At 55.5% G+C, this 27,247-nt stretch overlaps 9 protein-coding genes across 9 annotated transcripts; 5 read left to right on the top strand and 4 right to left on the bottom strand.

Annotated features, from left to right (window-relative positions):
* Positions 1–200: 200 nt before the first annotated feature.
* Positions 201–2,164, bottom strand: CCMA1212_004860 (uncharacterized protein; the record flags this gene model as incomplete). Its single annotated transcript, XM_073702146.1, has 5 exons — positions 2,031–2,164; positions 1,803–1,870; positions 1,683–1,715; positions 1,207–1,581; positions 201–1,136 (listed from the first exon to the last, which is right to left on the bottom strand). Exons 1-5 carry the CDS (start codon positions 2,125–2,127, stop codon positions 201–203), a joined length of 1,509 nt encoding a protein of 502 aa, XP_073559450.1. The 5' UTR covers positions 2,128–2,164.
* A 2,129-nt stretch (positions 2,165–4,293) lies between these two features.
* CCMA1212_004859 (UBX domain-containing protein 10) lies at positions 4,294–5,945 on the bottom strand (the record flags this gene model as incomplete). The annotated part of the gene is made up of 2 exons (XM_073702145.1): positions 4,294–5,706; positions 5,811–5,945. The coding sequence occupies 2 exons, from the start codon at positions 5,943–5,945 to the stop codon at positions 4,294–4,296; spliced, it is 1,548 nt and encodes a 515-aa protein (XP_073559790.1).
* A 1,009-nt stretch (positions 5,946–6,954) lies between these two features.
* Positions 6,955–7,179, bottom strand: CCMA1212_004858 (uncharacterized protein; the record flags this gene model as incomplete). Its single annotated transcript, XM_073702144.1, has 1 exon — positions 6,955–7,179. The coding sequence occupies one exon, from the start codon at positions 7,177–7,179 to the stop codon at positions 6,955–6,957; it is 225 nt and encodes a 74-aa protein (XP_073559791.1).
* Positions 7,180–7,566: 387 nt separating this feature from the next.
* Positions 7,567–9,904, top strand: CCMA1212_004857 (PAB-dependent poly; the record flags this gene model as incomplete). The annotated part of the gene is made up of 5 exons (XM_073702143.1): positions 7,567–7,636; positions 7,703–7,823; positions 8,033–8,169; positions 8,238–8,335; positions 8,384–9,904. The coding sequence occupies 5 exons, from the start codon at positions 7,567–7,569 to the stop codon at positions 9,902–9,904; spliced, it is 1,947 nt and encodes a 648-aa protein (XP_073559784.1).
* A 1,132-nt stretch (positions 9,905–11,036) lies between these two features.
* On the bottom strand, positions 11,037–11,634 carry CCMA1212_004856 (U6 snRNA-associated Sm-like protein; the record flags this gene model as incomplete). Its single annotated transcript, XM_073702142.1, has 3 exons — positions 11,037–11,167; positions 11,242–11,313; positions 11,442–11,634. The coding sequence occupies 3 exons, from the start codon at positions 11,632–11,634 to the stop codon at positions 11,037–11,039; spliced, it is 396 nt and encodes a 131-aa protein (XP_073559785.1).
* A 2,637-nt stretch (positions 11,635–14,271) lies between these two features.
* On the top strand, positions 14,272–16,128 carry CCMA1212_004854 (uncharacterized protein; the record flags this gene model as incomplete). Its single annotated transcript, XM_073702141.1, is given in 3 exon segments — positions 14,272–15,024; positions 15,038–15,589; positions 15,772–16,128. The coding sequence occupies 3 exon segments, from the start codon at positions 14,272–14,274 to the stop codon at positions 16,126–16,128; spliced, it is 1,662 nt and encodes a 553-aa protein (XP_073559786.1).
* Positions 16,129–18,542: 2,414 nt separating this feature from the next.
* Positions 18,543–20,618, top strand: CCMA1212_004853 (uncharacterized protein; the record flags this gene model as incomplete). Its single annotated transcript, XM_073702140.1, has 3 exons — positions 18,543–18,654; positions 18,842–18,958; positions 19,063–20,618. 3 exons carry the CDS (start codon positions 18,543–18,545, stop codon positions 20,616–20,618), a joined length of 1,785 nt encoding a protein of 594 aa, XP_073559787.1.
* A 1,042-nt stretch (positions 20,619–21,660) lies between these two features.
* On the top strand, positions 21,661–23,098 carry CCMA1212_004852 (uncharacterized protein; the record flags this gene model as incomplete). Its single annotated transcript, XM_073702139.1, has 3 exons — positions 21,661–21,869; positions 22,037–22,787; positions 22,886–23,098. 3 exons carry the CDS (start codon positions 21,661–21,663, stop codon positions 23,096–23,098), a joined length of 1,173 nt encoding a protein of 390 aa, XP_073559788.1.
* Positions 23,099–24,452: 1,354 nt separating this feature from the next.
* CCMA1212_004851 (uncharacterized protein) lies at positions 24,453–26,145 on the top strand (the record flags this gene model as incomplete). The annotated part of the gene is made up of 5 exons (XM_073702138.1): positions 24,453–24,537; positions 24,619–24,850; positions 24,910–25,372; positions 25,446–25,556; positions 25,615–26,145. The coding sequence occupies 5 exons, from the start codon at positions 24,453–24,455 to the stop codon at positions 26,143–26,145; spliced, it is 1,422 nt and encodes a 473-aa protein (XP_073559789.1).
* Between the last annotated feature and the right edge of the window lie 1,102 nt (positions 26,146–27,247).

The raw sequence follows: 27,247 nt of genomic DNA, 5'->3' as shown, positions 1-27,247 counted from the left end.
GTTACTGTTGGCGAACAACGCCTGGCGGAAGGAGATACTGTTGGAATCTCAAAATCGAAAGAAAGAAAAAGAACATTATTGAAAGCCATTTACCATAGCGAGAAACCCCTTTTTGTTCTCGGCTCACCATTCGACGGCACCGATCCCACAACTGTCTTTCATTTACGGTCTCTGTCCTCCTGAGCTGTCAATGTACCCCGTCAATACCGATACATGGGTTCCTTGCTGTTCTTTGGAGGAGAAGAATAAAGGTCCTCGTCGTCTGAGACTTGGTAGTCGTGGTGCAAGTTGTTTGTCGAGTGACCCTCAGAAGCGACGCCGGACCCAGCAGTACCGTGTGTGGACGAACCGTCTCGGTGGCTGTTCAGTCCAAAGCCTGGGTGGAAGGGCTCGTCTCCGGGAACCGTGAGCTGGCCGTTGGGGCTCGAGCCAGCGGGCTGCGGGTCACGAAACGGATCCTCCTGCAACGGTTCCGGCTCAGGGGGTGGCGCCCTGCCCCGGCCCGGGTCCGGCTGCTGGCCGGCGTTTGGTGGAGGATGGAAAGGGGAGCTGTACAAGTCCGTGTCTTTGCCCTTTCCGTTGCCACCCGAAACGTTGGAGAAAGGCGCGGGGCTAGAGGTGGACGACGATGCCCCGGCACCGGGGGCCTGCCATCCCTGAGCCCCATGGGAGCCGCCGGAGCCGTGGAGGGATTGCTGCTCAGGGGCAGGCGACGGGTTCTCGGACCGCTCGTTGAGGCCCAGCTGTTTTCGGGCGCTGAGCACGGCGCGCTGGTGCTGGCTGAGCGCAGTCTGCAGCTGTTCGTTGGTGTCGATGAGGCTCTCCATGGTATCGTTGTCCGGCGCGGGATCCGTGGACGACATGTAGCCTTGGATGCTCCTGGCGGCACTCAGGCAGCGATTGGCAAACTCCTTGACCAGATCGTTTTCGAGCAGCTCTACGGGCGGCGAGTTCATGATAAGCTGCTCCAGCAGCTTGGCCGACGAGCGCGCCTCTTCCAACCTGCCGCTCAACTCGACAGGCTCGGGCAGTCGGTGATTGCTATGGTGCCTGGAGAAGTAGTTTTGCGAGTATCCATTGAAGGACCCGGGCGCCGGCGACTGCGCAGGGCGCTGGGGCAGCGTAGGTGCTCGACCCTATCGCTTCAGTGTTAGCAAGCCGTAGTTTTCCTTGAGCTCAGATTGCCACCAGTGTGAGGGAACATACCCCATGCTGCTTGATCGCCTTGTCTTTCTCCTCTTGCCACATGGTGATGATGAGGGTCAGGTTCACGTCGTAGAACTTGGAGCGCTCAAAGTCATCGAGCGTGTCCATGAGGATCTGGCGCACGCTGTTGTCCTTTGTGCCCTTGAGCAAGGCCCGAGCCGTGTCTACAAACTTGGTGTCGAAGTTTCTGGTGAAGGTCTCGCCCGGGTTGTCGGCCAGTATCCGCATCAGCATAATGGCGTTGTACTGCCATGACGGCCGCGAGGAGTACTCCTTGGCCAGATATTTGCGGATGATGCGCGCGCATTCGGCGGCGGCGGTGGGCGAGGACTCGGCTGCGTCGACAATCGGCGGGAGGAAGAGCACTTCCTCGCTCTGCGCGGGAGAGGCACAAGGCTTCTGTTAGCAATGTGTCGCTTGGCGCCATTCAGGGAGCAGCAAGCAGGACTTTTGCTGTCTGTAAGGGGAGATCGTACCTTTGCGGTTCCGCCAGACTCGCAGAATGCTTTCTAGTGAGGCTCAGTTAGCCCAAAGCCGCGCGCCATCATCCGACGAGGCCGCTGCGCCGTCGACTGGGCAAGGGAACAGAGACATACCACGCTGTTGTGGGCTGTCACTTCGGGTGTCTCTCCCGGTGTCGTCGCAGCCGAACGATCGGGGCTGCCTATCGCTGAAGATGCAAGGGAGAATATCGTTAGCCTTAGGAAGCTCCGGCAGGGTTCTTGGGGTCTGGGGGAAAACACAGAGGGCAGCGCATCGCCGTTTCGGCGCCCATCGAGCTCGATGCTTGCTGCTGTCGGGGACATCAACAAGAGAGCACGTACCTGTCCTTTTCCTGATGCTCCCCAGCATCTTGTTCACGGAGAGGCCCTTCATCGACTTCATCTTGATCTGGCGCCCTTGGTCGGAATCGCGAAGCATGGACGACCGGCCGAGGTCGAGGAAGCGCGTTGGGCGCCTTTTGCGGGGCACAAAAGAGGAAGAGGGTAGACGAAGAAGCAGAGGACGAGGGAGCTGATATCACGAGCGGGAGGCTAATGCCTGCGTCATTCAGACCAAGAACTGCAGAGGCTGCCAGCAGATAGTGCCCGTATGGGTATGTCAAGTTGTTGAGGAGACGGAAAACATGCAGATGAAGGCGGGAGATTGGAGGAGTCTAATGACGATTTCTCTGGGGGGGGGTGAGGCGAGGTTTCTCGGTGGTTGCAGTATCGAGCTTGTTTAGGCTTGGGGGATTTTACAAGTCTGTACATGTAAGCTGCAACCTGGTATGTCACGGTAGGCTGTCGGCTGCAGCCTGTAACAGCCCTCTCTGGAGATGAACGGGAGTGGCTTGAACGCCTGTAGCTTCCGAGGCCAGAGCCTCGGGGATATCATGCATTCACGCGAAGACTAGGACCAATGGACCGGGGTACTGGTTTGCGGTGTCCGTCTCTCTTCTGTTTGATTTTCGCATCATTGTTTGCTACCGATTTCCTGCACACGACGTGGTTTCAGCCTGTCCCGTCGCGGATCCTTCAGGCTGCCTGTTTCCCTACTACTTAGTACCTCCCCCTCAACCCCTGTAGCTGCCTGGTCTTGTCTCAGAGGGGAGGGGACGCCCTCGCGTCTCCAACAAGCCCGACGATGACTGGAGATGCGGCTTGACGTCGTTGCCGGTCGTTTGCTGAAGAAAAATCGGGGTAGAGCCACAGGCAACCCTTGAACTTGGTGGCACCAGCCGCGTAACATCAATGTGAGGCATCCACCAATGGCCGAGCAAGGGTCCAGTAGGTGCTTGGCGCAGCATCAACGTCTTCCGTGACCTCCGCCTCGGCCCTCCAGGATATCCTAGGAGAGCCCACGAGTACCAACGCAGTAGTAGTTGTAGCTACAACCGCTGCTGTTTTTTACTGCAACTGCTACATCCATCTATTGATGAGAGGCTGATCGAAGCATCACGGCATTCATTGCGAGAATCTAGTCAGTCTACCTGACACAGTTAAATCCGCGTAGCAGAATGCGGCGCAGCTGGAATTTCTGGGCCACCCCCATCGACCCAGTCCGTCGATACTTGGCCGCACTACTAAGGCTGGGACATGTCACTCCCAGATACCGGGCTAATGGACAGCTCCTTATGGAATCACTCTCGACACTCTCCTGATAGTTGCCAAGGCGAGGTGATGAAGTCTATGCTTGTCATTTACTAAGACAGCAGGTGCTTTCACATGTTGCGCATCGTTTCAACGAGCAAAGCCTCATCAGATAGCTCCTTACAGCATATGGGAAAAAGAGTAAGAGGACGGATGGGGACTACTATTAGTTGAGGTCATATGCGCCGCGTCCTCCGCGGTCTTTGGTAGTACTAGTATCTACTAGATCATGGCACCCACGAGCTTAACGACAATAAGAATGCGGAGAGAACATCTTGGTGGCTTTTGATCTCACCCCTCCTCAGCACACTGTCAGCTACGCAACCGTTGCAAAGGAAGAAATGAGGAGGAGAAAAGCCGCCGGCAACCCGATTCAGTTGCCTCCAAGCCATTGCCTTCGTCCGTTCCCTTGGCATTGACCGTCCTCCTTGAGGGCCGCCATGTGCCATCTCAAAGCAATTAGGTCTGCACAGCCTCACCGTCTGCGTAATCGATGCATGCTTGCTCCCGGTATTGTACATACGTGTGCACATGTCCACCAAGGTGGAAAGAAGCCCACTCGTCTCAATCTGCCGATAGTAGGATGATGACAGCAAATAGGCTGGGTTGTTGTTTCGTACCTGATACCTCACGCATCCCATTTCCGGTCCTTCGCTACGTAGTCTTGACAGTCTTCCAGTGAACACCAAGAATCGAAATAAGTGGCCCGGTGGGCTGAAAAGCTCCTCATGACCCATTTGTCAAGTTCCCTGAGAAACGCTGGTCTGCGTAAACATGCTGGCTGAGCACCCCTTGGATCTCCTAGGCTCGGCAATCGCAATGTGTCAAACGTAGGGCGGAGTTTCATTCGCCTTGAGTCATTTCTTCTCCGGTGTTGGGAAGGGAGAAGAGGAAGAAAGCGAGAGGGCGAACAAATACTACAGTTTCAAGAGTGCCGTGCTTCCATCATGCTTCTTCATTCGTCGTCGTCCTCCTCGTCATCCGACAGGTCTTCCACAATGAGATTGCCAGACTTGCCAATCGCTTCCAGCAACGTCGTGCTTGTGCTGGGCTCGTACACCACGCGCGGAAGGGTGGACGCTATCCGGAACTCGTACTTGTGCTCGTAGTCATCTGGAATTTCCACCTTTTCCTCCTCCAGGGTCTCTCCGCGTAAGATGTCTTGGCACTCCACGAATGCGTACAGCTCTTCGACGGGGGCGTCTTGTGGGAACCGACGAACGATTCTTTCTCCCCCAAGATCCTCAGGCATCTTGAGAGCGATCCGTACAACCTTTCTGTCGCTTGCGGGGGGCTCCGGCAGGATCCTCGGCGCCCTCCATGATTTCCACTGGCGGCGTTTCTCGGCCCGCTCAGCAGCAGCTCGGGCCTCCTCCGCAGCGCGCTTCTCTGCCGCCGCCGCGGCAGCAGCAGCCTCCCTCCTCTCCCGCGCGCGCTCCCTGTCGATCGCCAACGACCGTTCATAGGCTGAATCTTGTTGGTCGCGTAAACTACGAGCCAGCTCCTGCGAGGCTCTTTCGGCTCGCACCCTGTCCAGGTCGGAGCCGTATTTCTCCATGGCGGCTTGCAGTTCCGACAGGTAAGTCGAAGCAGGCATCGGGCCCACCAATCGCTTGACAATGCCCATGCGAGTGCTGCCCTCCTTCGGGGTCAGGCACACCAGGGCCGAGAAGGGATACTTTGTGCAGGCATACTCGACAGCTGCCTGGTACGCCTCTGAATCCAGAACGTTGCCACCCCAGAGTATGATGTTGTTGGCTGGGTCGTTCAGAAACTCGACAACCTCCGGAGCCAGCAGTGTGTTCCTGATGAATGGTCCGGTATCGTCGTGCTCGGGGGACATGAGCAGGACAAGGAGGAATTTGAGGTCCTTCTTAGCCAGGTCGTGGGCCTGTGCTATGCCGCCCTCGAAGAACGACAGGCCATTTGCTCCGTACTCCTCGTCAAACTCTCGCCGAAACCTAGCTGCCGCATCTCGCGGCATGAGCATCCGTCGACCGCTCGGGCTCCGCAATCCCGTAGAAATTCCCGTCGTGACAGTCCGCGGCCGTAGGGACGCAGGCAAGAACGCTAGGATGTAACCAATCGTGCGCAGGAGGGTCGAGGCCACCCGCCAGCCCCAGCTGAAGGGCGTCAGCAGGAGGCCGAGAACCCACGGCGTCCGGTGGACCACGGGCGGAGCGGGCACGATCCGGGGAGCGACGTCGGTTCGGTTTCGCCGGCTTGCCGCAGACGGTCGGTCTGGCGCCCCTAGAAAGCTCTCCTGCAGGTTCTCGTGGCGCGCGGTTGAGCGTGGAGCTTCTTGGGCGGCCAATGCCTCGGCCACCGGGTCGGCTGCCTCGCCGTCGAAGAACTTGGTGATGGCGATCTGGACATTGCCGAGGGTGATTAGTGACGTTGATCATGACCGACTTGCTCAAGGGGAAAGAGGACGACGGTCCAACGAGGATGAAATCACAGCTGCAATCGTACCTGCACGTTCCATTGCGATCGTGTCAGCAGCGGAATGGCATCTTTTGCTTCTTGGTTTGTGAACTGCATGAACTGCTGCAGGGCGTCTTGCTGGCTTGGTGACAGCTGTCCCGTATCGTCTGCCGTGTCGGCCATCGTCGGCAGGTACCTTGGGGAACAAACGCAGACGAGAAGCTAGGGGGAGATGGATAACTTCGGGATGATCATGTATCTTCCAAATATATATTTCCTTCTTCTTCTTCTTTGTACAGGGCGGCGCAATGATTTGGTGATATTTGTGGTGATGGAGATGCAACGAGCTTGGGTAATCCAATGTCGATAAGGATGGAGCCGCCCGGCCAACACTGGCCGTAATGGCGAGCTTATCAAGGCTGTCAAGCCTGTCGGCCAGTGCCTGCAGGCTACATTACCTCATTGCTATAGCGGAGCCCAACAGACCGCCATACGAGTACCTACTTAGGTACCTTGGGTACTGGGTGTCAGAGCACTTCCGTACTTGAACTTACACCAACACAGGTAATCAGGTTCACTGAATGATGCACGGAGTTGCAGTGAAGCTGCTGGAAATATTGGTGGTGCGTTTCTCTTTCCCTTCAGAATTTTTCCCTCATCTTCTCTATCCCATACTGATCGTTCTATATACATAAGTACCTAGGTACTTCTACGCAGAGGCGCCAGCGCTCATTGGCATGGACGTTGATTACCTAATTGCCCGCCCGCAGCCTTCATGTTATCAGATCCATTCGCAGTCCGGGTTCCATTTCCAAGGTGTTTGATTGATCCAAGGGTAGTTTTGAAGGACAGAGTTTGATCTTCTTTGGAAGGCATATGATTTGTACTTCCAATGCCGGGAGTCACTTGGAAAGTTTATGCCGCGCGCTTGATCAACGGGGCTGCGTTGCCTGGCGACCTGCAAGCCTTCTTAACGAAGAGAGTAAGGTGTGTAGAGGAGATGCAAAGCCTCAAAACGCCATGCAGACTCTACATGTAAACGTTTCCTAAATTGCACGCCAGAAGAAGGCTGCAGACGCAGTATCATGCAGAAGGGTCACGTAGCTCCTCGAATAGAGTCAAGCTGCGTTTGCCAGCCTTGCCGACCAAGTACTAGCATGTCCCTTGGGCTCCTATCTCGGCACAACTCCGGCTAGCAGCTGCGTCTGACGTCCGCCATAGTTCCCAGATGGCGGCGCTTCTCCCCACTCGTCCAGAGACACCAACTCGATCCGCAGCGACTGAGGCGCGGCTGTTCGTCACCAACTTCCTCTTTCCAGCCCTTTCTGCCCCAGCCGGGCGTAGAGTAACTTTCACCTCCGTCCATGGGCGCGACGCCGCCCCGAGCAATTGAGCCATGGGAGACGATTGTCGCCATCCAGTATGTTGGTAAACAAACAAACAGCCCAAGCCACCTCGATCCTTCCTCGTCCCTACCTGCCTACCTACCTACCAACCTACCTACCTACCTATCTTACATATTCCTCCCCGTCCTCGTCCTCCGTCCTTGCTTTTCTTCCTCCACTGTCCCAGAATTTGCTCTCTCTGTCGCTCCATCATTCCGCTCTCGCTCTTGCTCGCAAAACAATTCTTGCACTCGCTCCCAGCGCACTCGACATCCAGTCACCGACTCGTTCTCGCCGTTACGGTACTGCGCTATCTGCCAAAGCCAAAATCGCAAGCTGATTCCACCACCAGAAGTCGTGAATCCGGCCCAGAAGGGGACGACACCGATACTCTCTTCTGGAGATACAATTGATCACCAATGGCGACATCGCGATATCAGACCGCCGAGATGCGGCGCCAGGTCGGCTCTCCAAGGCCCAAGACGCGAGGTGGGTTTTCCGGCTGATCGCACGGGCATTGCCGGACTGGTCCTGGCTAACTTGACACTGCTGCAGATACAAAAGATACACTCTGCCGAAATGTCGTGATATACGGCCATTGCCGCTACCAAGAGCAAGGGTGTGCCTTCTCGCACGACCCGAACAAGGGAAACTCGAATTCGCACCAGCAAGACAGGTAGGTGTCGATTCCCATTTTCCATCATCCGCAGCGCAGAAGAGCAACAGGATGTACATTACCTTCACCTCGGGGCGGAAGCTGTTGCACAGACGCACATACCCGGCGCTGTTTCACCGTGCTCACCTTGATTGATGCCAAAATCCGATACCGCCCGCTTCTAGATCCACACGATATGCCTGTAGCTAACCATGCTTCCGCCGCCATAGCTCGAAGAAGGTGCTCAATGTCGAGTCGCCATCCTTCACACCATCGACTCTCCAAACCTCCACCTCATCCACCAAGAAACCTACCTTTTCCTCGCAAGCTGTTACCGCCCCATCTTTCACTCCTCGTGGCTTAGGAGGTAAGAGAGACCGGCAGACACTCACGGCGAGTTTGCTAAATACTAATCTACCATCCCGTCACGTATAGCCGCCACACCAGCTACCATGCCGGATTCAGAGGCACAGGTGTTCAATCCTGCCGCTATCCGGGAATTTACACCAGGTTTCGACCTCAGTTCCTCCACCGTAGGCTTCTCCTCTTCTTGTCACGATGCAATTCTAACGTTCTCACAGACTACACCGGCAAACGGCACTTCGCAAGATGGGCCCGTCGGCTACGATGTATTCAACATGCCGAGTCAAAGCTTGGCCACCACTCCATTCAATCCCTATGCTGAGGATCATAGTGCCATGACCGGCGCGCCGTCTACATACTTCCAACCCCAAAACGCCTTTGCGGCGCCATTGCAACCATTGCAGCATCACCTCTACGCCCCCATAGGGCCATATCGAGAAGACCTAATGCCATACCATCGTCTCACTCACGACTTCTTCGTGCCCGAAAAGCTGCGAGAGGAGCTGCAGAAGAAGTCGGAAGCGGCCATGCAGGTGATGCCCAATTCCCAACTGCCCCAGCTGGACAGCTACCATTCCCTGGTTGCTTTGGACACGACACACCGCAAGAATGCAAACACCTTTGGATACCCCAGCTGGGTGTACAAGGCCACATCATCCAAAAATGGTAACCTCTATTGTCTGCGGAGATTGGAGGGGTTCCGCCTGACAAACGAGCATGCTATTCGATCCGTCAAGGAGTGGAAGCGGGTTGAAAATGCCAACGTCGTCAGGATCCATGATGCCTTCACCACTCGAGCCTTTGGAGACAGCTCCCTCGTTTTCGTGCAGGACTACCATCCGCTCTCGAAGACCCTGGCCGAGGTACACCTCACGCCAACTGCGGCGCACGCAGGCGCCGGCCGTTTCCAGCCCAAGGCGCCCATTGCCGAGTCGGTCCTGTGGGGGTACATTACCCAGATTGCCAGCGGCCTCAAGTCAATTCACAGCAACAACCTGGCGGCGCGCTGTCTCGACCCCAGCAAGATTATCCTGACGGACAAGAACCGGATCCGCCTCAGCGCGTGTTCCGTGCTGGACGTGGTTCAATTTGACATCAGACGACCGATTCAAGACCTGCAGCAAGACGACCTGCAGCAGTTTGGCCGCACCATGCTCTGCCTCGCCACCAACACGCCCCCCCAGCAGCTCACCAACGTGAGCGCAGCCATGGAACAGATGAACAGGACCTATTCTCCGGAAATGAGGGATACCATCACGTGGCTGCTCACGCCTCCCGCTCCTCACAAGTCGATTGATGAGTTCATTCAAGGGATAGCAACCCACATCGTGACGGCTTTCGACCAGAGCCAGCATAGAGCGGACACCCTCAACTCTGAGCTGTTCCGTGAGCTGGAGAACGGGCGGATCGCCAGACTCCTGATGAAGCTTGGCACCATTAACGAGCGCCAAGAGTTCGAAAACGACAGAGCTTGGTCGGAGAATGGGGAGCGATATATGCTGAAGCTCTTTAGAGATTATGTCTTCCACCAGGTGGACAGCAACGGAAACCCCGTCATCGACGTGGGACACATGTTACGGTGCCTCAACAAGCTTGACGCCGGCATCGACGAGAGAATCTGCTTGACCAGCAGAGACGAGCAGACCAGCTTTGTCGTCAGCTACAAGGAGCTGAAGAAGCAGCTGCTCAGCGCTTTTAACGAATTGATGAAGGCGGCCAAGCCAGGCAGAAGCTTCTAGAAGAGGGAGCCCAGCCACGACGCAAGAGGGGCGGAAAGAGCCCGGCAGAAGGGAAGACGAGAAACAACCCATCGACGGTGTCCGGCAAGCCTGATTGTGATGAAGTAAAGCAAAGAAGACAGAAAACGAAGAAGAAGCAACGGCTTTGTGGGAGACAGTGGGCAAAAGAGTTGATGGGCTTGTGCGATATTGACAGAAGTGGACCTGCAGCAATGCAGCCATCTGCGCCGGTGCTGAAGAATGTTTCCGGAATGTTTTGCTACTTTTGTTTTGTTCGATTTTTGGATGATGTGGGAAGGAATGAGAGGATAGACGATGGCATACTAGGTATGCGAAGGAGACATGATAGGCATCTTGGAGGGGTGAGGGGGGAAGATGAGGGCGAGAGACTTGGGTCACCAAGGGAGAGGGTAAGAAGCGAGACAGAAGTCATCTGCGTATACATACTCTAGGTAGTAGTAGCGCCCCTAAAAAAATCCTATATACTATTCTCAATCAAATTGCATCTAGCTTCACATGGTGTCCCGGATCGTAACTTGATTCTTGGAAACACGTGTTTACATTTCGGCAGAAAAGACGTGCTCTGGTAACATAGTTGTGGGGTGCTATAACGATGAACACCTCGAACTGCAAGTGACCAAATTCTGACATCCAGCATAGCAGCTCAGACGCTGTTCTTCTCATCGTCGTGACCAAGATGTGACATCTGATGTGTTTTCCTCCCAAAGCTACTTCGTACATGTCTTTCACATCTCAGAGCGCGCCTCGAGCCTGAGACTGCCAAAAGCCATGGCCCCATGCTCAGGTTGATGCCCGCGCCTAAGGTATCTCAATGCTTTCCCTCCCGTCCGGAAGATGAGAGCCGTATCCATCACCAAGTCTATAATCGCCAGCCGTAGATACGCCGTGCCGACTCGACTCCCAAAAGTCTGATGTGCCCCAAGTTTCCCGCAGAGGAGCGGATAGGACCGAGAAGAGGCACGGCTCGGTCCTGCCCCTTTGCCGTCGTAAATCGTGATTTTCTTCTCTTTTCCTCGTCCCAAATTCGCATTGTAACCTTTCCAAAATAGTTGTCTCAAGACTTGCACACCAAGGGCCCTTTTTTATTCTTCTTTATGGGGTTTCGCCCTGGTTAATCCTCTTCAGGCTGGGCAAAGGGATTGGCGATCTCTTCGCTGCCGTCGGCGGGGCTGATGAGGACGAGGAGCGTGCCTCGGACGACGACGAGGCCAAGGGGCCGAGATGACTCGTTGCCTTCGTCATCTGTCGTTGGTTACACACAGCAGGTTAGAAGTCGAGACTCGCGGTTGGAAAAGAGGGTAGGGAGAGGTGCTTACCCCGAACTGTCTCCTGGACTTGGTCGAGGACCAGGTTCATGAGGGCGTCGTAGCCTTTCAGAGTGCCGCGGACTGCGCGTCAAAAAATTCGTCAGCAAGGTCGGTTTCCCGCCATAACGACCACTGCCATTGCCATGATAATCTCCATCGACCGTCTCCCTCCACCATGCTCTCCTGCCTCTCGTGCGATGGGGTTTTACCTTCACGGCCGCCGTTGAACTTGACAATGATCTCCTTGTCCATGTACTTGGCCAGGTCGAGGATGTTCTCCTTCTTGGGCCGCTCGCCCTGGGCGTTGGACGAGCCTCCGCGGCCGCCGGCTGCTGCTCCCCTGCCCCGATGGGCGCCTCGGTCGCCGCCGCGGCCGCCTCTGTGCGAAGGTCTATCGGACATGATGGCCGCTGCGCATTGGCCTGTTGCTCGTGTGCGGTGTCTGGTCTGCTGAAGGCGCCCGGATTGGTGGAGGCTGGTTATTGTCGAGCGGTGTCGTTTGCTGGGGTGGGCATGAAGCTGGTGCTTGGGTGAAGCTGCGAGGTCAAGGTAAGGTAAGGTGAGGTATCGGATACATGACGGGTGGGATTTTGGCAGAGGAAACAACTTGAAGTGGGCGGCGGGGTTGTGCCCGTTTAGGACTAGGCGCGTTTCTAGGAATGAACTTGGAGACGCAACTTTTGAGGCGGGAAGCAACTGCATTTCTCTCCTAGGGTATTTTCTTTCTTTTCTCCCCAGCGGAGCCTATGCTGCTGCTGGTAATCAGCCTTGGAAGTACTATAGTTGGAAGCAAGACACCAGTCACTTGCAGATGCAGCGAGACCAGCAATGATGTGCGTGATACGGCTGGCTGGAGTAAAGGCAAGCCAAAGCATTTACACAACGCATCTAAGAGGATCCCGCTCCTTCATCGTTCATTGTCGGCAGAAGAAGGAGATGTGATGGGGACGGAACAGTAGCATTGACCCGTCCCTCGTCTGTGTGAAGCATATCCTATCACAGTTACAGGGGCAAGAACGACGCAACAAGCACGGAGCAGCCCGACCTGGAAGGGAAGAATATCTTTCAAAGAAGACGCGCCTTTTCCTACGAGGTAAAACAACGAGAGAATGAAATGAAATCAAGAGCAGAAAAAAGGAAAAATGGCAAAGCACTGCCACCTTTCTCATTCGTATGCACCGTTGTTGAAGCACATGCCTTCAGAAACCATCTCCATGGCTTGACCACTTTCCTCTCCCCTTGTCTTCCAGTGCTTCGGAAGTGCAGCCGGTCCAAGAGTCGAGCGTGAGATGATTGAAACACGTAGCGTCGGCTAAGGCAGGTATGCTTCAAATCCACCGACAGTATTTGAAGCAAGACCAGATGCAGGCAGAAGCAATAGGAAGTCGATCAATCAATTGTGCATGAAAACCACAAAGTCAGCACTGAACCTGCTTCATACTTGCCTTAGCAATTTATGAGGTGGGTCAGTACCTCGTTATCATCAGGCGGCAATCACTCTGCAAAACCTGATGGACAGATGGATGTCAGATTTCGACAAGGGATCGCAACCAATGCCACATATAGAACCCTCTGGTCGGGATACGGGTGGACTCGTCGCGTTACGGGGCGGGTATCTTCCCGTCAAGAGGAGTTGCAGGCAAGCTTCTGGAGAGCCAGGATCTTTTGAGCCAAGTAGTGACATGACAGATAATGGCTACAGGTTGACACACCTTTAATTTACGTGCTGAGATCTTGTCATCGGCTACCTACGTGGCTCTTCCATCTGACATGGGGACTTTGTTCGATACCTGGAGCTGTTGGCGTGCAAAAGAGAACTGCATACTAGTAGGTACCTACATATCTCCGCGTAGACTTTCTGTTTACCTACCTACCTACCTACCTTAGGTACTACTAAGGCAGGTAGGTAAGGTAGGTAGGTACCTAAGGTAGGTAGGTACCTTACCTAGGTAGGTACGAGGAGTAGTATGGAATCATTGCATTGCTTTCATGTCATAAATGTACATGTACACACGCCGTTGCATAACTGAGACGCAGTTCGCAGGAGCGTGTCATACCTAAGTATGAGATGACCTTGCATAATGAAAACGGGAGGCAGGAGTCTTGCCAGCATGATGCTGTGGTGTAATTCAAAGCTCGAGTTACCGGAGCTCAGGTTGACTGTTGAGACGGATGGCAGTTGCGCTGTAGACCTTGTCCAAGTGTGCGGGAGCAGTAGGATCAGGTGAGATATGCCCAAGAGCTGTTGGCTGCCAACTGCATGTGGTTGCAGCTGCGATGGTCCTTGCTGAGGTTCGATCGGGCAGAACGGCAGAGCAAGTTGAAGCTGATTGGCAAAGAGACATGAGACCCCGTATTACTGCTGCTATACTACCTTACCTGAGGGATTCAATACCTACCTACATGTACTCAGTACCTACTTGAAGCACGCTACCTGGTGATAGTAGGCGAGATATCTTACTGACTACCTACCTAGTACCTAAAGTACATATCATTGTGGTCAGTCAAATCCGCCAGGAGGCGACGGGAAAAGAAATTCAAAAGTTGCGATGCTTCAAAAGCCCAAAAATATCTATAAAAAGGAGCGGGGCTCCTTCCCTTCCCTTCAGTAGTCCAGTTTTTGGTCAACGACTTGACTGCAGCAGTTGCGGCCCCAAAGACTTCCTTCCCTGCAAGAGCCGAATCCCGAACCAGGTATGTAGTAGACTGGCAACAGGGAAGCTGCGAGGGACACGGACACGCACGCACCTGCTAGCAGGCAAACTTGAAGGTGCATTGTTTTCATTCAGGCCTGACTCAGGTTGGGAGATAAGGTAAGGTAGGTAGGTGGGTATGGAAATGCCAGGAACTACCTACTACTACCACCACCTTACCTTACACCTTACCACATCTGCCCCCAGCCGGGCTGCTGCTTGCATGACCGCCGCTGGCAGTCTGAAGCATCGATGATCGAGGGGAAAGCAGGCATCAGCAAGCAGCAGAACGGGCCTCCTGTTTGCCCGCCGTCATTCTTCGAGTGCTGCACAAGCCTGCACAAGCATGGAGCCCCAACTCCGCCCTCTCCCTCCCTGTCATGCCCGTCATGTCATATCATCTCTTACGGGCATTCTCCGTCCTCTACCTCACAAAGCTGTCCCTCCATGCGACCGACAGCAGCAGAAGCGGCTGCTGCGGGCGCCACAGCACTCGGTCCATGCATCCCAGTCTCCCCATGCCCAGGGACAACAGCGACAGCCTTCGGAACCTCCTCTTCTCGCAGTGGTGCGGAACCCAACGATCTGCGGAACTTGGGTGGTGGGACAGATTGGGCGGCGAAAATCAAACGATACGGCTGCCATCCGAGCCAGGTGGAGGGCGTGTGCGAGGAGGAGGCATGGAGGAACTCGGAGAGAAGGACGGTGGGGGAGGGTGAGGGTATTGCTGGGTCGACAGAGCGGGAAGACGGACAGAGAGTGCAGCGGTCGGGCAGTGAACATGGCGGCAGATGTGTGGATGGCTGCTCTGCTCTGCCATGCTGCCATGCTGCCCTGTCCCGCTCTGCTATGCTGGACCGTCCTCGAACCTGCCATAGGGTTGGGTTCGGCGAGGACGCTGAGACCGGGATGGAGTCGAGATGCATCCCTTTCGGGGAGTCCTCCGAGGTGCTGGCTGTCGGCATTGCAGCAACCAATTGGCGTGGGCTCTTGGATCTCGATTCCTGCCTTGCACATCCGTCTTGTCAGGCCTCGACATGTGTGCTGCCGCATGCGCGATCTCGTCGCCTCTTCTTTGTTGATGATGCGTGGCGACCCCGTGCGGGCACCAGTGGGCAGATGGGCAGTTTGCAGATATGCAGACACCACCAGCATTCGATGCCAACAGCAAGGACCTGCTGCCGGACATGCTGGTGCCAGCCAGCCTGGAGTGGTGCTTTGCCCAATGCCCTCATGTCTCCCCGGCTCACTTGCGAGTTGTTGGCCTTCAACTTGACTGTCGACCTGTTACACAAAGATCAGCCAACACTTCATCCACCATGAAAACGGTGTGTGTGCGAAGCTGCCGCTGCTGCCACACTACAAGAACATCGCCTCCTTGCCATTGCATAGGCGATGCTTGTATACCCAAACAAAACGCAATTCTTCAAACGCACACCTCACGAAACCGGGACATGGATGGATTCTCACACACCGCAGGCTTTTGTTCAGAGGTACTCTCTCGGTACGCTGTCGCCTGTACAAGGTATTCCCGGGGGTCGTCGTCCCTCTCTTCACGTCCGAATAACTCGTACCTGGCACACACTTGCTCTGCTGTCGTTGTCAAATGCGGGCCCGACCCTGTTCGCTTCTGTCGACCTAAACCCGCACCGCTGCTAACCGACGTGAGGTCATGCCGCTGCTATGAAGCTTAGTTCTACTACGGTCCTTTTCCAATATTATGTGCCCTGGCACGGCAGACTGCCTTGAGCATGAAGTCGAGCAGCTTGGCTCAATAAGGTTGTTCAAATGGTGTTTGCTCTCGGCCCTGAGTGCCTACCGTTAACGACAAGGCACAACTAGATAGGGCCTCGCTGACTTGCAGACAGGGGACCGGATTGCCGTACACGCGCCCACTGCGGGAATCGACTGGAGCTCTGGGGGCACGACAGGGCCGCCCGGTCCGCTCGACGATCATTCCTCGCCATGCTCTAGCCGGCACTTAACGTTAAGGCTTGGGTTGCATTCCCCGTTGAGAAGCACCACCAGGAGACGGTGTTTGCGGAGTAGCAGTTGCCCCATTCCTTGCTCCTCGAGAGCGGGTTTAGGTATGGCATTGCACTTACATGCATACGAGCACACGCTGCGAGCGAGGCCGAGCCGGCCGTTGGTTGGTGGCATCTTGCGTAGCAACGGCCCAGCAGTGAGAGTTGCTGCCAGGTAGCAGCATCAACCCGGCGAGCAAGAATATGTGACGAGTGCGCGCCATGCACCCAGCCCCTATTATGCCTGCTTTGGCGCATGCAGTAGAGGTGCCTGTACCTGTACTGATGCGCAACCGACACGACGCCAACTTCCCCAGCGCATGGTGCCTTGCCGACTCGCCCGTCCTTGGACACGGCAGCTTTTTGCAGAAACAGGCCTATCCCAGGTCCAGGGCTCAACTCAATCTCTTGCCGTCTCTGATTCAAATCATTGGGTGGTCTTCCAAATACTGAGGTACTAGCACCACGAAGTGCAAGCACGGGTATCACAGCCACCACTGCGTCTCCGGGTACCAACCCATGCCTGCCTCAACCGCTCGTGGCCCGGCTCCCGGCCCAAGGAGTGTCCGAACCAGTCCTGCAGCAAGTCTAGTGTATCTATCCCGTCTTCCTGCCGAACAAAACGGCGAAGCGAACCAAACCTTGATGGACCAACGCCGGCTCGCTGCTCGCGCTGGGGTCAGGGCCCCATGCTTCAGCTGCAGCAGGTATGAACTACTCGTATCTCCGTGCCCAATCTTCACTTGTCTCATACCCGGTACAGAGCCAGGATACTACATACAAGCGCAAACATTACCACCAGCTCCATCTTATCTGGAGCCGCTGTCTTTTCATTGACCAGCCAAGCTGGCCTCTTCAATCGAACCCCACCCCTGCCAAGCAGCCACCCCCCTGTCAGGGAGCCCATTGCCAGACCTACCCTGCCAAACCCCTACCAATCGTGCTTCGACACTGCGCCGGGGCCTGCCACGCCTTACCATTGCCATGTCTTGCCTCTTGCCATGCTCTTCTCATCGCGATGAGACAGGCCAGCTGTCCCCCTTTCCCCCCCCCCCNCTCCGCCTGCAGTGCCCCCCCTTCCTCCTCCCCGTCCCCTCTCCTCTGCTTCCCACCCGGGAAGTCTTTCTTCTCCTTCTTCTTCGTCCATCGTTCCCGTGTCTCACCTGCTGAGTTAGGAGGACCATGCTCTGTTGTTACCAGGTACGAGGAATAAGACATGATGATGCTCACACGCTTTTTTCAGTTCAATGAATGACAGCATCCAGATATCAACCAGGAGTGAACTGATTTCAATCGTTGCCTCTTCCCTTCTGCCTTCTCCCTCCCCCTCAAACTGCGGCAATGAGATGCGTTGTGCATTGATTGCCTCTTGTCTTCTTTTCTAGGCCAGCACTGCAGACCACCTTTCCCACATGCCCCTTGTTCACGATGACATCCTCGTCGTCTTGGCTAAATCCACCCCTCCCCCTCTTGCCCAAGCTGCTGTGCCGCTTGTATGCACCTGAACCCTTTTGTCGACACTTACATGATGCCTGCTGCACCACATGCTTCATACTTGCGCACATCTTGCCCAAGGCACGAGTACATGCGAGGGGGCCGGCTTGGAGATCGGCCGAGCGGCAGAACGATCTGGGGGAATCACACATCTACTACTATGTACTTGAACGACTAGGGATGTGCTTCCGCTCCAGACTTCGCTTGCACACAAGTATGTTGTCCCGTGTCGACTGGAACTGCTGAGATACAGGAAGGAGGTGAAGAGCATGGAGAGCCCCACGACCTAGATGCATAGGTATTCAGGTTCCTCGAGGAAGCCTACCTATACAACGCGTAGTAAGGTATCACTATACCTTCACCAACACCAACATCGGGTACTACTTCGCCCGGTTCATACCGGTCATCAAATCCTTCCGCTGGAAAGCAGCCAGCATATTCCTGGCTTGCGCATACTACCGCTATCGCTACCGCTACCGCTACCGCTACCTCCCCGTGGCTATCGGACTTGCGTGGTACGGAAAGGGAGCCCGCTCTTCTGCTATCTTCCTCGACGGACGCCCCCTCCCCAGTCGCCGCCCGCCGGTAGACCCACTGTCATCTGGTCGAGCGGACATCCCGTCCGACAAGCTGCTGCCACGGCGCATCTGAATGGCCTCTCTGCCCGTCCAAGGATATGGGCCCCTTCTGCTACAAAACCAGGACAAATCCACCCTCTCTGTCTTTTTGATTTACTTATCCTGTTGTCGTTCGAGTCGAGGACAGGAAGGAGCTGTTTTGTTGGACCGCTGTTCAATGGCCTTTTGATGAACCTTGATCCGCCCTTGTCACTTTGCCTAAACTCGTTCACAACAGGTTATGGTGGCTACTCCGGGCCATCTAGCCTTGAACCTGGTCTTGTCTTCTTTCCCTTCTGTCTGAAGCTCGTCCTCCTGGAAGGACACCCTTCCCGTGCTCTCTTGAACCGTCCCCCTCGCGCCGCTTGTGTCGTATCAGAGTCCCTCCTTGCCTGATCGACTTCTTCTTCCCCCGGTCTCCGCTCTCTCTCCCTCTCTCCGCCTCCGCCGTCTGCCCAGCCCCGAAGAAGCAATAACCCGCCATGTCACACGCGCCGCCGTCCGAGCCCCACAAGCGGAAACGGAGCGTTGAGGATGACGGCGGCCAGCCCGCGCAATATCGCCAGAGCCAGTCCTCGCCTGGTCTCCCTTCATGTATGTCTCTCGAGTTGAAGCGGCGACAATCTCTCATACTTCTCATCTTCATTCTTGTTCTTCCCCATTCCTGTCTACCACTGCGAAGCTCACCCGTCACATCGGCTTGCCTCCCCCCTTTCCACCTCTTCAATCATCGCGCACCGTACTCAATGCCGGAAAATGTATTGATACTAATGTAGCCCAGCGGCCCCCGAATCCATCATCAACTTCATGCCAAGGAACAACTCCCAGCTTTTGGCCTTCCTGCCGGGCGATGTAGACACCTTCAGCGACATCATCTACCTCATTGATGAATATGAAGGTACGCTTCCACCAGCGAGCCTTGTTCCTTCTTGGTCACGGCATGCCCATGCCCTGGATATGCACTGTAAGGACTGTGCTGATAGAGATGTACTCTGCATGCAGGCGTCATGGATCGCAGCGAAAGCCTTGCAGCCAATCTCGGAGCGAAGCTGACAGGTCCCCGATTCCTACGTGGCCTTGAAAGGTTTTTCGAAGGCCCGATCAATATCAACTCGCCCAATCCACAGGCCCAGCAGGTCACCTGGCTGGACGTGGTCACGTTTGCCAAAGCGAGCCCGGGCGCGTTTTCTCTCGTCTCCTTGCCCAACGGTGCACGTTGCTGCCAATTCATGTACCGGGGGTTGCAGGTCGAGATCGCCGAGGATGACTGGCGCCTGATCTCTTCCGGAGCACTGGACAGATTCCCGCTGGAGCATACGTTCGAAGAGGATGAGGCGGCCGAGCTGGCGACGCTCGAGATACTCCAACAGAGGGCCTTGCTGCTGCATAAGAGGGCAGACGAAGTCTCGGAGAGGGCTCACACTCTGCACCAGAGACTCGAGCTCCGCAGACGGGGCATCGCTCGGCGGCAACAACTCCCCGACGACAGCTCTAGCTCCAGCTCCAGCTCCAGCTCCAGCTTTCATGCCATCAATCACCCACCGCGCCCTGCCGTCTCCAGGCCCGGCAGCTCGCAGTTCGACATCCACGCAGACCTCCTTCAGCAGTTTACCATGGCTGCGATGCAAAACAGCCCGCCGCCAGGGCCGCCTCCGGGTTACCAGCCACGGCCCACCTCGGTTTCAAGCTCGAGTCCGCTGGCAACGCCGAGCTTAGGAGCACCGCCGTATCATCCGTCTTCGGGCACATGCTGTGCGGCCTCAACGACGCCCTCGGCCGCGGAATCACCATTGGCACCAATAACTGCCCCCATCTCCACGTCAACTGCAAGTCCATCATCCACAACGCCAGCCTTGACGCCGACGTCCAATTCGAGGTCCATCGCGACCATTGCCCTCAGCCAAGTGGCGCTTCCCGGCGACCCGGCCACGGAGGTGTATAGGCCCCTTGTGCTGCAGAAGACAGACACGCTCAACAAGGGCGACATCATATTTCCCCCCTGCGACCGATGCCGGCGCCTCCGCCTGCAGTGCATCAAACATCTGACGGCGTGTCGGGGCTGCACCAAGAAGCACGCGAGGTGCAACTGGAGGAACGTCACTGACGACGAAGCCGCGAACCTGAAGCACGATCTGGAAGAGATGCGCCGCGAGGCACAGAAGGCCGCCGCCGCCGCGGCAGCAGCGGCAGCGGCAGCAAATGCTGGCAGTATCCCTCGGACTCGTGAGGCGGGCCCCAGCATGCCAGCAAGCTACGGCGCGGTAGGCATGGGACCGGCGGCGCATCAGCCCCTATCCGACCGGGCGGCGGGGCCGTCACTGCTGATGGCACCGCCGCTTGCTCCCCTTGCTCCCCTTGCTCCCCTTGCTCCTCTCGCGCCGGCCGCTGCTGCCGAGCCGCCTCGAAGGCTGCTGCCCACGGCCCGACTCGCCAGGATCGAGCCAGCGCCTACCGTGCCTCAGAACCTTCCGCGGACGGGGCAGCTCGCCTCCATTTTGTCTCCTCCTGACTATGAGCCTCGGCCGTTTGGGACGCTGCCGGATCTAGCCCCAAGGTGAAGCCGATGGTGAACCAGGGTGGCAGTGTGGGAACGACGAACATTGTGATGACTTGTGACGATTTGGAATAGTTTGCCACGTCCATGAGCTAGGATATGAAGGAATGGGTAGGGATAATTCCTGGGATTGGGTGGGATATGGTTTGGTGGGACTGGTTGATGAAGAGATTCGAGTAGTTTTACCGGGTAACTGCTTGGTGCTTATTAAACAGCGGCGGGTTTGGATACTACAGTAGTGAGCTTTTGAGGCTTTGAGAGACACGCCAATGTTTGATTTATTGATATGTTCTTGTTCTATTCTAGGTATTTGAGTTTACCTCGAGTTTGGTATAACTAGAAGGCTCTTCTAAGTCACTAGAGGTACCATGAATGATTCACATACCAATAACTTTTCATGGTAGCCGCATTAAGCTACCAAGGTAGTAACTGTAGGTGCCAAGCAAAAGAACCATGTCAACTGCAGTGTGGACAATGACGATTTCATGGTACGTACCGCCTTGGTTGGCCACTTGGAGTAACTTCGGAAGCCGCTTTCGCTGCAAAAAGCGCGCCACATCGGCTGAGCTAAAACAAATCAGAAAGGTTAAACATCAGAGGATAAAAAGAAGGCCTAAAAAAAAAAAAAAGGTAAAGGAAAAAAAGAGGCAATAAACGCATCATTCTCCGACTTGTCTCAAAACTTTCTCTCTTCCCTCTCCCAACAAACTGTTCCCTTCTAGCACACAGTCACTATTCAAAGCGCCCTCGATTATTACTTACTCTCAACAGATGTAGTACAAGGGCTAATCATTCATTCACAAGCCTGCTCTATTATACCCATTCCTTTACCCTTTTCTCTCTTCTCCATCTCCTTCTTGCCACATCCTACTTGTGCAGGCCGACGTACAACCAACCCACTGCGATCTACGATAGCAACCGACTGACACCTACTTAAAGAAGGGAGAAGAGCAACTACACCTTGCGAAGCAAAGCAGACACAGAGAGAAACCCGAGCTCGAAGACAAAGGACAGCAAGAGAGATTTCGGAAGAAGAGTCTCGGGCGATGGCGCAGCAGGGGCCTGCGGCGGTGGCTCCGTATCTGGCGGGACGAGGAGACGATGGGCGGCCGTTCCAGCACTCTCGCGCTTCGGCCGAGCATGCGGCGCTGGTGCAGTCGAGGGAGACGGGCGACGTGCTCCCAGACGACAGTCCGAGGGGGCAGGTTAAGGCTTTGCCGTTTGCGAAGTCGTGGGTGCATTTCATGGCTGGCGGGTAGGTTTTCCCCTTTCCCCGGTTGCGCAAAAGAGGGGAGGCATGAAGAGGAGAGGCAAGGAGAGAAGAGAAGAGAAGAGAAGAGAAAAGAGGAGGGTCGAAAGGAGGTAGAGCGCCGTGAAGCGAGAAAGAGAAAGCCATCTGACCGTGTTCGCTTCTGTCTCTAGAATTGGCGGCATGACCGCTGCGGCAGTTACGGCGCCGCTCGACGTCCTCAAGACGAGGCTGCAGTCCGACTTTTACCAGGCGCAGATCCGCGCATCCAGAGAGGCGCAGGCGCAGGCGCTGCGGAGGCTGAATCCAGTGCGCAGTGCCATGTACCACCTCTCGGAGACGCTGCAGATCCTGGGCTCGGTCTATCGCACGGAGGGGCCGCGCGCCTTGTTCAAGGGCCTGGGGCCCAACCTGGTGGGCGTCATCCCCGCCAGGAGCATCAACTTTTACGTGTACGGCAACGGCAAGCGGCTCATGGCCGAGTACTGGAACGGCGGCGAGGAGGCACCGTGGGTGCATCTCATGGCCGGCGTCACGGCCGGCGTGGCCACGAGCACGGCGACGAACCCCATCTGGATGGTCAAGACGAGGCTGCAGCTGGATAAGAACGTGTCGGAGCGCAGCGGCGGAGCCACGAAGCGGCTGTACCGCAACAGCTGGGACTGCGTCAAGCAGGTCGTGCGGGACGAGGGCGTCAGGGGGCTGTACAAGGGCATGAGCGCGAGCTATCTGGGCGTGGTCGAGTCGACGATGCAGTGGATGCTGTACGAGCAGCTCAAGGCCTACCTGGTCCGCAGAGAGGCGGCGATTCAGGCCAGCGGAAGGCCCAAGACGTGGTGGGACAAGGTGGTGGACGTGACGGGCAACGGCGGCGCTGCCGGGGGCGCAAAGCTGGTTGCTGCCGTAATTGCCTATCCTCACGAGGTGAGTTGCGCATTGTTGCAGCCCAAATGACTTGTTGTTTGCCTTTCTTGTTTCCGTGTCTACCGAGAAAGCTACTGACCACCATGTCTTGACAAAAGGTTGCGCGGACTCGTCTGCGACAGGCTCCCATGGGAGACGGCAAGCTCAAGTACACCGGCCTGATACAGTGCTTCAAGCTCGTCTGGAAAGAAGAGGGCCTCATGGGTCTCTACGGCGGTCTGACACCTCACCTGATGCGCACCGTTCCCAGCGCCGCAATGATGTTTGCCATGTACGAAGTCATCCTGCGCTTCTTCCACACGCCGGCCTAAAGCTGCAATGGAACAAGCTGCAATCCGGCGGCAACGGTGATTGGAATTCATTAGCAGCATCCTCACAAAGGCCAATTACGGGTCCGACACCAAAAAGTCGGGGATGTTCTTTTCTCCCCACGAGCCGAGAAGAGTGAAAGGGCGAAAGAAACATTTCACTCTCATTTGCGTACGCAAAGTGGAAGCAGCGGCAGAAAAGTCTCACTCGCACATATACTGTACAATATGCCTTTCTTTGCACACGGGAAACGGGAGGTGATAGAGGTGGCATAAGCCAGGCACCGGGTAATGGCGTTTTTGGAGGGAATCAGTTCCATTTTCACTTGACCGACGCATGTATGAATGTCCAGGGCAAACTCACAGAGTCCCAGAGGAGGAAGAAAACATGCAAGGGGTGTCACAAGCTCCACGCGAGAGAGATGGTGGAGGCGTTGGGAGGTGGTCGAGGAGCGATCAACTCTACTCTTTGCTTCGTCATACCTTATGACGATGGTCTCATGAGGAGTTGGTGCTGGATAGCATCATTAAGATACCTTACCTACCTGACTTGTCTGGGTATACTGAGACAGTAGGTGACCAGTTCTGCTTAGCAGGTAGCAGCAGCTGGACTCGTCAGCGAGGTTATAATATCACCAGTTTAGACCTTATGTCCTTTACCACTTTGTAGTTTTGTATTTTCGGTTAAAACAGGTCGACTTTGGTCATTGCCGCCCTCCCTTTTTTTTCAAAAAGGGAAACGCCTGATGGCTACTTGATAGTATCTACCGATATCTGCCGAACGGAGTATCAGAGCAGTCAGATTTGGGTAGCCAATAAGACGAAGTCGAACTGCTTGCAAACCCCGTGAGGGAACAAGCGTCAAACCTGCTCTGAGCCAGCCGGCGAGATGGTGAATGGCCGTGCTCAGACCAGGTAAAACAGGAGGGAAGCGACACCGGAATAAGGCACCTACCTAGCATTGATGGGTACTAGGCAGGGAAGGAAGCGAGCAGGATGGTTTGCGCTGATCCAAGCCTCGGCTGCTATCTGTCCCTGACAAGGCAGGAACGAATTCGAGTTTTCTTTTGATAACCTTCCGTCGAAGCGTCCGAGAAGCTTGCGTCAAGCTTCTGTTAAGCGAGGGGTGTCACAGCTTCCTTCTTCAACAGACTGCTGGGAAAGGCGAGAAAAAAAGGCAACTCCTCGCACTCTCACTTGCCTCTGTCTTTCCCATCCTCTTTCCCATCTTTCCTGCATTCTATTCTCTTCACTTACCCACAACTCAACTGCCAACCAGCCGTGAGACGCTCTCACCGCAGTTGATCCGCCCTCGTACCGACATCCTCTCGATAACTCCTTCTGTCCGAATCCCACCATGAGCGGCGGCATACACTTCAAGCTCACGCCTCAGTGCGGCATCTGCTCAGGCGGCTTGCGGGGGGACGATACGGCGGTGGCTGGTACGTGATCCCGTTGGCTCGACTCTAAGGGCATCGTTGTACCGTAGGCTTCTTCTTCTCTCTCTAACTATCACTACCCAGTCTATCGGACAACCATCATCACCATCACAACCACCACCACCAGCCATAATGCTGTCTGGGACTGCTCGCCTCCCTTCAGGCTCTCCCATCGAGGCATGATGGCCTCTCTTGTCCTCTCCCGCATCACCCCCGAGACGAGCTTCTGCTATGACTATCGGGGGTGCTCTGCCTGCGCCGCCTCGTCGGAAGCCGTCGCGCTGCACCACGACTGCTACGAGATCCTGACGCAAAAGTGTCGCTTAAGCACAAGCAGCTCCTCCTTCGGCGGCTTCTGGCGGTGGCGTCGTGGAGGAAGCCTTGGAAGGGAGCCCGGCCGCTGCTTTTCCCGGGCAATGTCGACAAGCCTCGGCTCGATGCGGTCGCCAGGCACCTACCTGGCCTTCAGCAGCTGGCCACGCTGCCCGTCGAGCTGGCCGACATGATCCTCCAGCGTTTGGCGGATGTGTCGCTCTGGCGCGGCGTATCAGCGTGGCGGCTGGCCGAGTATCTCGCTAGCATGAGGGATGATGCGAGGCAGCCGCAGGTCATGTGGCTGCGGGAGATCCTCAGCCGGGAACGCGGCAGCGAATTCGTCACGAGCCAGTCGCAGGCCCTGCCTCCTGTCGTGAGGCTGACGCTAGATTCAGAGGGTATCAGATGTGTCGAGCGCCTCTCCAGCCAGCCCCCGTACTTGCGAGGAAGTCACAAGCACACGGCGTACATTGTTGCCTCTGTCGACGACGAAACCCTCTGCCATGTCCGAGCGGAGCTTGCGGTACGTGAATATCCTCTCTATCTGATTTCAAAGGGCGACCGCTTGACTGTCCTGGGTGTACGTCCCGGAAAAGGCCGGCGACGTAGGACCCCACGGGAGTTATCCTACCCAGCTCTTCCAGGACGGTGGTGCTCCCCTCACCTTCATATACGGCGAGCCGAAACGGGGCGGCGCGAGGCCGCGAGTTGAGCTGCTTGGTGCATACTGCGGAGCCTCGCCATCATCCACGGAAGACTTGCCAGACAACTCCCCCCTTGAACAAGTTCAAGCCCAGCCCCGTCTCCGAGGACGCCATCCTTGAAGCAGTGTACTTCTCCCAGGCGCCGCTGGAGGGCGTCGCGTCGACCGTCGTCTTCCGGGACCAGGATACGGGATATTGCAAAGGCATCCTGTTCCACTCCCTAAACGGGGGATCACGGGCCATTGGGGAGTGCCGGCTTCAGGTTGACCCGGCAGAAAGATTCAACGAGCCCAGCGTGCTGTGCGTCCGGATCAAGCGTCGCCGTGCCCGCTGGAACCCTACCCAAATGCTCTACAGAGTTCGGGTCGCATTCCACCAGAGTCCCGGCCAGGAGCACGAGCATGAGCATGAGTATAAAACCCTTGTGCTAGGTGAGGCTAGTCATGGCGAGAAATGGGAATGCTTTCCCATGAGGGGAGACGCAAAGTTTTGGTTTACGGCTGAGTCTTCGTGGCTCAGCGTCGTGAACGAAAAAGAAGAAGCAAAGGAGGCACAAGAGGACAAAGGCACCGAGATGGCAGCCCAAATGTAGACTTTGACAGCGCTCAATTGACAATCAACTACCTCTTATAGTAATAACGATGATAGAATAAACCTCCCACGCTAGAACGACTGATATTATACGTAGTTTCCATGGCCACGTGCTTTGTCGTAATCGCTGCCCCGAAGAAAATGTGTTTTTTTCCCCTTCCAACAGTCAAGAGCAGCCAAGAGCCCAACGACGTATCACAAGAAAAGCGTTTCCAATGTTCCTACAAGTTACCCCTGTCCTTGACCAGCCCCTTGAATCTTCCTTCACAAGCGCCCCCTCCCCCCCTCCCCAGAAGGTAGAAAAGAGGGCAGGGGAATGAAATAGGAAAGACGGTAAAGAAAGAAGGAGCAGGTTGTAGACATTTTAACACGAAAGGGATAGAAAGACATTAAAAAGTTAAGTTCAACAGGGTTGCTCCATTCTCCAGCCTTGATACTCCGTTGTCCATGCCAAGTCACCAAGAGAAGCAGCCATCCCATTCATACAAACATTAGAAGAAAAGAAAAAAAAAGGGGGGGGTTCAGAGAAGTAACCCGACACCGGAAATAAGAGGCCGAAAAGGACAGTCAGACCGATCAACGTCCGACTCCCATGACAGCCATGCAGCTGATTGCCATGCCAGTGGTCTCTCTGTCCATTGTCAAACAGTCGCACGAAGCAGCAGCTCCTTTCCGCCCTCACTCCCCCGAGATGACCACCACAACAAGGTAAGCAATAACTCGGCTTGCCAGACCGACGAAGAAGAGGAGAAACTGTGGTATGGGAGCATTTGCATGCTGCGGACGCTTCTATCAAGGAAGATGCGGCTGAGGCTGTAGAACAAGATGAAAAAAAGGAGGAGGAGGAGCAAGAAGCATGACCATGTATGGCCAGTCGTCCTAATCGTCCACCTGAGGAACAGAAGAAGGGTGGAATGAAGCGAAGAAGAAGTTGGTTGCAAGAGTACCCAAAAGGATACCAGATGAAAAATCGATATGAGGATAAGATTGAAGCCATGCCAATGGACGATTCCCTCAATTTCAACCGAAAAGCACCGCGCTGATGAAGAAATATCAAAGACGCCCCCGTCTGTAGCTTTTTTTTTTTTTCTTTTTTTTTTTTG

Source organism: Trichoderma ghanense (genome assembly GCF_004382785.1).
Source record: "Trichoderma ghanense strain CCMA-1212 chromosome Unknown scaffold_4, whole genome shotgun sequence".
In the NCBI taxonomy this organism is placed as follows: Eukaryota; Fungi; Ascomycota; class Sordariomycetes; order Hypocreales; family Hypocreaceae; genus Trichoderma; species Trichoderma ghanense.
This window is presented reverse-complemented; position numbering and strand designations above follow the sequence as displayed.